The sequence below is a fragment of the Chiloscyllium plagiosum genome, chromosome 22 (genome assembly GCF_004010195.1).
Source record: "Chiloscyllium plagiosum isolate BGI_BamShark_2017 chromosome 22, ASM401019v2, whole genome shotgun sequence".
NCBI classification, from domain to species: domain Eukaryota; kingdom Metazoa; phylum Chordata; class Chondrichthyes; order Orectolobiformes; family Hemiscylliidae; genus Chiloscyllium; species Chiloscyllium plagiosum.
In genome coordinates, this window is record NC_057731.1 from 7,251,895 (window position 1) to 7,260,570 (window position 8,676).

At 41.2% G+C, this 8,676-nt stretch overlaps 1 protein-coding gene across 4 annotated transcripts in view; it reads right to left on the reverse strand.

Annotated features, from left to right (window-relative positions):
• The window catches only part of LOC122561037 (protein bicaudal C homolog 1-like), a 272,727-nt gene that overhangs the window by 44,555 nt on the left and 219,496 nt on the right, over positions 1–8,676 (reverse strand). For all 4 annotated transcript variants that reach the window (XM_043712352.1, XM_043712354.1, XM_043712355.1 and 1 more), the window contains 2 exons: positions 7,078–7,329; positions 1,931–2,062 (listed from right to left, as the gene is read on the reverse strand). In XM_043712352.1, the coding sequence (XP_043568287.1) occupies positions 1,931–2,062; positions 7,078–7,329 (384 nt within the window). The remainder of the gene's footprint in view (positions 1–1,930; positions 2,063–7,077; positions 7,330–8,676) is intronic.

Sequence of the window (8,676 nt, forward strand, 5' to 3'; positions counted from 1 at the left end):
AGCTTAAAAATACGGGGTAGATCATTTAGGACAGAGATGAGGAGAAACTTCTTTACCCAGAGAGTGGTGGCTGTGTGGAATGCTCTTCCCCAGAGGGCAGTGGAGGCCCAGTCTCTGGATTCGTTTAAGAAAGAGTTGGATAGAGCTCTCAAGGATTGTGGAATCAAGGGTTATGGAGATAAGGCAGGAACAGGATACTGATTAAGGATGATCAGCCATGATCATATTGAATGGTGGTGCAGGCTCGAAGGGCAGAATGGCCTATTCCTGCACCTATTGTCTATTACCCCATCACCCTGTACATGGGCTGTGACCAGCCAGCTCAAAACCAATCTCCAGACTGAGGAGACCTTCTGATTCCCCTGTTTCTCTCTGTCAGCCAGGGTTCCCTGATTGGCCCAGGTTAACATCGCCAGTCAAGGATCCCAGTCAATGAGATTCCCCTGGCCCAGGTTCCAACCACTATAGTTATACAGCCCATGGATTCACAGATCAGTGGACACAAGTTCACACATTTCAGCCCAGACCATGTTGCGGGAGATAGGAAGCGATCTGAAACACAACTGAAGCTGCCAATTACTCCACTCGTTCCAGAGAAAGTTTTCAAGCTGCAGCCACCAAATGCTTTCAGGATGGAAAGGTGAGGCTTGGCACCATGGCACTGGAGAAATTTGGATGGGTCCTGAACTCAATTATTGATAAGATATAAAATTACTTATCCCCACATTTATGAAAAGAATATTTACAAGCTTGAATCTATTTAGGATCTGGAATGGTCTGATGTGTTAGAGAAAAAACATTGGCAGTTCAATGAGAAGAGACTCTCGTCTTAAACAAAATGTAGTATATTCCAATGATATCAATAAATACAAGTTACACTGTTGAATTGGACATTATTACTAAGACTGTGAGGTTATCTCGACGTTAGGTCTTAACTCATGTGAGATGCAGAACTGTATCCCCATCAGAGGCCAAACGACATGATCATATTAGTGTTCTCCTCAGCTTTAACCCATTCAGAGCCCAACACTGTTCTATGACAATGTTGCAACGTATCTCAAATAACCTGCCCATTGTTACCCAGTGGTCAAATGCAAATGAGGATAGAGGGAGGATGAGGATGAATCCTCTTCACTTTCCAACTGTATCCCAAACAACACACATCATAATGTCTCACTGCCTGGATTTTTTAAAAAAAATCCTCTATCTCCATAGAAATGGTGTGAACTTTAGAGCTAAGGCAGGAATATGCTTTTTGAAACTCAGACAAAGTATGGGCACTGATAACACCGATTCCAGGAGCATTTGGAATAGAGCTGCGTTTTAAGCACTCCCTACTATTCCTGAGTGTGTCTTGGTGACTTGGTCTAGTCTCTTGGGAAATAACATATTTAGCCTTGAAAGGATTACAGCACAGAATTATTAGAATATTATGAGGCCAGGTTAGCCTCATTTCCTGAAGAAGGGCCTGTGCCCGAAACGTCGAATCTCCTGTTCCCTGGATGCTGCCTGACCTGCTGTGCTGTTCCAGCAATAAAGTTTCAACTTTGATCTCCAGCATCTGCAGACCTCACTTTCTCCTAGCCTCATTTTCCCCAAGAGTACAGAAGATAAGAGGTGACCTATGGGCATGTTTAAGCTAATTAAACAACTTGGTCGAGCTGTTGGAGAGTGATCACGGAAGAGTTCAGAATAAGGGAGCAAAACATTCAAATGAGAGCTCAGCCAATGAGGGCAAAGCCAGAAAGAGAAACCTGGCTGCTGGAACTCATGAATGATCTACTCTGCTTTCTGGGTTACTTCAATTCACATAAACCTTTGTTCTCAACATTCTTCCTTCCTCTTATGTGCCGTAATTGGATGGGTCTGTTTCATGATCAGATTAATAGAACAAACATTGTAAAGAAAGGAGTTCATCTGTATTCTATACCTTACTGGGCTGTTTGGGCTTTGGCTTGATGCTAATGAAGACATCTAGCTGCTCCATCAACTGAGTGATCCGCTGTGGTTCAACCTCGATGTCTTCCTTCATATCAAACATCAACACAAGAGGGAGACAGCCCTGGAGCACAGTATTCACAAAATGTTAAGTTGGCAGATACTGCATCAAACACTCATCTCCTTTATACAAGACCACTGCTAGCTTCATAGAACACATCAGAGTTATATTTTAAATATGGACACACTCTTAAATGAGTATAATCTTCATTGCTTGTTTGTTAAAGCATTGCCCTCGTTGACTACTTCAGAAGCAACCATCAATTTAGAACTACAACAATTTGCATTTATATAGTGCCTCCGATGTACAAAACAAAATTCCCAAGGCACTCACAGGAGCATAACCAAACACAGATTTGACATCGAGCCTTGCAATAGATGTTTGGGCAACTGATCAAAAGCTTAATTAAACAGACTGGTTGGAAGGAGTGCCTTATTGGGGGAAAGACAGGGAGCAACGGGAAGGTTTTTAGATGGAATTCTAGAGCTTTTGATAGCACAGCCACTAATCAGGAAAATAGGAATGGTCAAGAAGCCGGTATTGGAGGTATGCAGAGACCTTGGAGGATATGTATCAATTGAAAGCAGCACACGTACACTGACATCCCTAGCTAATCACCATCCCTTTAAACCTCTCCACTACTTCTCAATGGCCAGATTTGCTTGTAAAACAGTCAGTAATGGATAAGGAGAAACTTCCTCCAGTTCATTCTCGGGGTACCCATTCCCCCACCTCAAACTCTCTTCCTCAGCGACCGACTCCGTGACGACAATATGACATGTTAAAGGAGTCTTTTCACAACTTTGCTGTCACATTTGTTCTTAAGGTGAACCGGCAACCTTGCACTTGTGCCATCAATACGACTACCCTTTGCTAACTCTGTAAGACTCCATAAATTCTGTCCAACATCACCACATTTGACCATCTGCACCAATACTGCCTTATGTAACTTGGTATCAAATTTTGCTTTATAACATTCCAGGAACATTCTGTTCTGTTTAAGGTGTGACATAAACAGGCAGGTTCTCGTTGTATCATGTCCAACATAGTCTTCTTGAGTTGCAGTGCACAGAATTGTACAAAGTTACTCCGAATGGAGTCTATCCACAAATTTATAATCTTCTATCTCCTTGGACCCCAAGCCTCTTGAGACGAAGGTCAATATTCCATCTGCCTTTTAAAAATGCTTTTAATATCCATCCAGTAGCTTTTAGTGATTGTATATGTTTATTAGGTAAATGTGGAGGGGAGGGGTTAGCACCATTAATCAAGGATAACATTGGTGCAATTATTAGAGATAACCCAGTTTTAGGAGATCAGGATGTAGACTCGGGGAAAATAGTCACTAGTAGGGGTGACCTCAGGCTTCCTGAACAGTAACCATAATGTGGGGCAAAGTCCAGAAGAAGTAGTATTGAGTGCTTGTGATAAAGACACTCATAATTATCTTTAATCCACATGTCAAAGTCATGTTGTGGAGGTGCCAGTAGTGGACTGGGATGGACAAGGTCAGATGTCACATGACACCAGGGTATAATCCAACAGGTTTATTTGAAATCACAAGCTTTCGGAGCATTGACAAAGGAGCAGCGCTCCGGAAGCTTCTAACTTCAAATAAACCCATTGGATTATAACCTGGTGTCATGTGATTTCTGATCATGTAAAAATCAGGTCGGAAATGGTAGCTGCATGCTTTGAAGATAGTTTCTTACAGTAGTACATCCTGGAATCAACAAGAAAGGAAATTATACTAGATTTAGTAAGGATAGGATTAATTAATGATCTCAAAGTAAAGGCACCCTCCCTCCCACCCCACCCAAGGCAGCAGCAACCACAATAGGACTAAAACTAAACATAATATTAAAAGGAAAAGAGTGGGTCTCAAACTAATATTTTAAACTTAAATAAAGGCAATTGTATGAGCATAAAAGCTGAAGTTCTTTGGCAAATGAGGTCGGGGGCAGATCGAGAGAGAGACGGGACAGACATTTAAGTGGATATTTCATAATACACAGAGTAAACATGTTCCTGTATTAAGAAAATATTTAAGGTTAGGACACATCATCTTTAGTTACCGAATGAAGTTAAGGCATGTATCAAACCTCTGGAAAAAACATAATTGTGCAAAGGTGATGATTAGACAGAACATAAAGTACAGCAGATTATGACTGTCAGATTATTCAGCAGAAAGAATTAGAGGAAGCTAGCTAAAAATGTAAAATCAGACAGGAAGAGTTTCCACAGGTATTTAAAAAAAAAAGGAGTATTAGAGAATTAGAATGTGGAGTTAATAGATAATAAGGAAATAGCAAATGAAATGAACAATCTCTTTGCTTCTGTCTTCACTTTAGATGATTCCAACCAACATTCCAGTCAATGGAAGGGACAGAGAAACTTTATTACAGGAGGATCTCAACATAAAAGTAAAGATAGGAAAAGTGAAGACTGCAGGTGCTGGAGATCGAGTCAAAATGTGTGGCACTGGAAAAGCACAGCAGGTCAGGCAGCAGCCAAGGAGCAGGAGAGTTGACGTTTTGAACATGAGCTCTTCACATTCCAGATGAAGAGCTTATGTTCGAAACCTTTGCTCCACGGATGCAGCCTGATAAAAGATGTTATGTTTCAGTCAGAGGGCGCAAGGTGAGGCTGCATCTTGAATAGTGTGTGCAGTTTTGGTCTCATTATTTAAGAAATGATATGAGTACATTGAGGACAGTCAGAGGAGTTTTACTAGACTGACAAATGGAACAAGCCGTTGTTTTATCAAGAAATGTTGGACAGACTGGATTTGTTTCTATTGGAGTTTAAAAGAATGAGGGGTGACGACTGAAGTGTATAAGATCCAACAGTCTTGACAAGAAGTGCGTAGACAGGACATTACCTCTTGTGGGTGAGAACGGAACTACACTTTTAGGTTTGAAGTGAGAATTTGTTTTCCCTCTTGGAAGGTTGTATGTCTTTGGAATTCTGCCTCAGAAGGCAGTGGAGGCAGGGTCTTTGAAGAGTTGGCAGAGATGGAGATTCTTGTTAGTTAGGGAAATCAAATGTTATCAGGGAGCTGGGTACATGGAATCCTAAACACAAGCAGATCTTGTTGAATGGTGATGTTGTCTCAAGAGGCCAAACAGCCCATTCCTGCAATTAATTTGTATGTTTGTATATTAGATGGACCTTTCAACACAATCAAACTATAATTAAAGTGGGATTAAAATTACCCTCCCATCTCATCAATTTTAATTGACATATTATTTTGCATTGGGTCTAATACAAACACTGGCCATCCTGTCATTCAGCTTCACTTAACCTCAAACGTACAATAAAAGGAATTTACAGAACAACATTTTAAACAGCCAGGTCCTTTCATAGCAAGTATGTTCAATTCGAAAATTAAGGAAAATGTTATAATGAGGTTATGAATAAAATATGTTCCATCTTAAATACATAGAAAAACAGAATTCTACATTAATTAAGACAGGGACATTCCATTGCTATAATGCTACTATACAGTAGTAAAATATTGTGATTCTGGCTTCATGAGTTCTATATAAGGTACCAGTGATAAACCCAACAAGGCAAATAGGGAAATCACTCACTAATATCCTTCAGGAACTTGTTGAGTATAAAATCCCTGAGCAACAGACAACAGCCTACCAAGCTAGAACTCATTGACTGAGCCCTTTAAGAGGCAGACCCAGCAGGGGTCTTGTGGCACAATGGAGTAATGTCCCTACCTCTGGGTTGTGGAGGCCTGGGTTCAAGTCCCATCTGTAATAACATTGCTGAACAGGTTGATTTGGAAATATAAAGCTGATTCTGGAGTAGAGTGGTGCTGGAAAAGCACAGCAGTTCAGGCAGGCATCCGAGAAGCAGGAAAATCAACGTTTCGGGCAAAAGCCCTTCATCAGGAATACTGTATTCCTGTTGAAGGGCTTTTGCCCGAAATGTCGATTTTCCTGCTCCTCGGATGCTGCCTGAACTGCTGTGCTTTTCCAGCACCACTCTACTCCAGAATCTGGTTTCCAGCATCTGCAGTCATTGTTTTTACCTAAATATAAAGCCGACTCAACAACAAGTGATTTGGTGACGGAATAAAAAAAGTTCAGTTGTTTGAAAAAAAAAGCCCCTTCCCACTTTCTCTACCCCTCCGTTGCTTTTAATAGTTTGCATGTAAGTGTCCAATTAGCTATATGGGTGATTGACTCGTGGGGGGTTAACAGTAAATGGGTATGGGGTGGGTGATGGAAGAAAGTGGTACAATAGCAATAATCCAGAGGTTCAGCTGTGGAGCGTGTGGAATTTAAGTTCAATTAACAAATCTGGAATTTAAAGCTGGTCTCCATGAAGATGATCATAAGAACTAGCATCAACTGTTGCAATAAAGCAGACCCATGGGACCACAGAACTGTGTGTACCAGGCTGGGACTAGTCTACATATGCCACTTGTGTCTATATTTTGGCGTTCGACAAGAAGCAATATCCCTTTCCAGTCGTGATTCTTGAATTATTATATTACCACAGGTCTTCTCTGGACCAATCTATTTTGTTTTAACCAAGTGAACCTCTCTCAAGCTGCTGAGAACACAAAGAAGTGAATGACATAGGAAAACCTGCAATTTACTGTCCTCTCCTGGTTACCATGCAACTGACACAAAACAAATTCAGAGGCCTCGAAGAGTCAACCTTGTGTAGGTTGGACGGAATAACAAAGCCATCTCCTCAACATTTTTCATATAATTTAGCTGGTGCCAATCCACAAATTACTAGATTTACCAAACTCAGCTTCACAACTTGGAATTGTAACACCAATTAATATTTGTCACTTCTATATTACAATTCTTTGCCCGATTCTACAATATAAAAACATCTATATTTATGCAATTGTGCAACTCTGGCAAAAATAGCTTTGTTTTCAATGTTTACCATAGCATTCATGCACCCAAACCAACAATGAATTGTTGTTTGGTCAAATTGACAAGTCATTTCCTCATCATGTAAATAATGGTTTCTTGCAAAGTTATTCAGTCATTCATTCTGTAAGTATCTGTTGATAGAAGGCACAAAAGAATATTAATGCATACCATGAGGTATTGTCTAGCTAGACAGACAGACTCGATAGTGCCCTGGAGGTAGACTGTGGACTTCTTCTGGGGGCTGCTGGGGTCAGGAAAGTGGATCTGGGCTCCAGCTCGCTGCATTATGTGCTTAATGTTATTGCCGTTACGACCCATCATGAAGAGATGGTGTTGAGGTGCGATGTCTAGTTGGGTGCTGACAGGAATCGCGCTGCCCAGACCACCAGCAAGATGTTCCAGCAGCATGGCAGTCCCTTCCTGGAATTAGAACAGGCGATTTACACGTGATGTACAAAGGATTTCACCCACAAACCGATCGCTTTACCTTACTGATGTTGACAGGCCTGCTGCACGTGACCGTACAATGAATAGAGTAGAAACACTCGAGATTTCCTTAACCAAATTTCACCCAATCCCATCAGGAAGCCTTTCTATTTCAATCCCTTCCATGTTGTTATGCAGCTTCCCCTTCAAGGTATTTGTGGTTTCTCTTACCCATGTTCCTTGACAAGTCCCACATTCCAGCAACTGCTTGGGTATTTTGCGGAATTCCCTGCTGGATTTATTGGTGACTTTCGTGCATTTACATCCACCAGTTCTCCTCTCCTCCCAAAAAGTACAGTAGTACCTCAGTAAATGTCATCATCATTTTAAGGAACTCCATTAGTTTGCCTCCCAGGGTCTGTTCATTTCTAGAGAAAACAGCCTCAATCTGCCCAACCTTTCTTGGTAAATACAATGCACCATCGTTTTTGTCTTTCTTTTTCACAAGTTCCAAAACAATACAACAGTTTATAAAACTGTAATTACTGCTCCAAGAAATTGAGGAAACCAGTTCCAACACTGATTAAACCTCAAAAAAGGAGCAGCTCTTACAGTCACAAATTTCTTCCATCCTCCATCATGTTGTGAAACATGAAAGGGTTCAGAAAAGATTTACAAGGGTATTGCCAGGGTTGGAGGGTTTGAGCTATGGGGAGAGGCTGAACAGGCTGGGGCTCTTTTCCCTGGAGCGTCGGAGGCTGAAGGGTGACCTTATAGAGGTTTACAAAATTATGAGGGGCATGGATAGGGTAAATAGACAAAGTTCTGGATTAGTGGTGCTGGAAGAGCACAGCAGTTCAGGCAGCACCCAAGGAGCAGCAAAATCAATGTTTCGGGCAAAAGCCCTTCATCAGGAATAAATCTTATGGCATGTCCACAAACAGTGAGTGAGAGTACCCACTTCTATTTTACATTTAGGGCATTGGAGATGCTTCTGCTTTGAACTTTGCACATCGGTTTGGTGCCATATGAGCCCTATGAAGTATTTTCTATTGAATAGCCTGAGTTCTATGACATCTTCATGGCATTTTCCCAGATATCCTCCCACATCTCGAAGGAGATTTCTATCCCTAATTCTTGATTCCAGATTTTATATAACCGTTCCATGTCCTTCAATACCATATTACCTTGTGAGTGGTAGAGAGTACTGACCCAGGGCGCATCCATTGGCCGCAGCACTCTCCTTTCCGAATCTGATTTGTATGGATTAATCATCAATGTGGTCTTTTTTTGTCTGAAGTCTTGTACTTGAAAATATTGAAAAAGGTCCTTGCTTCTGAC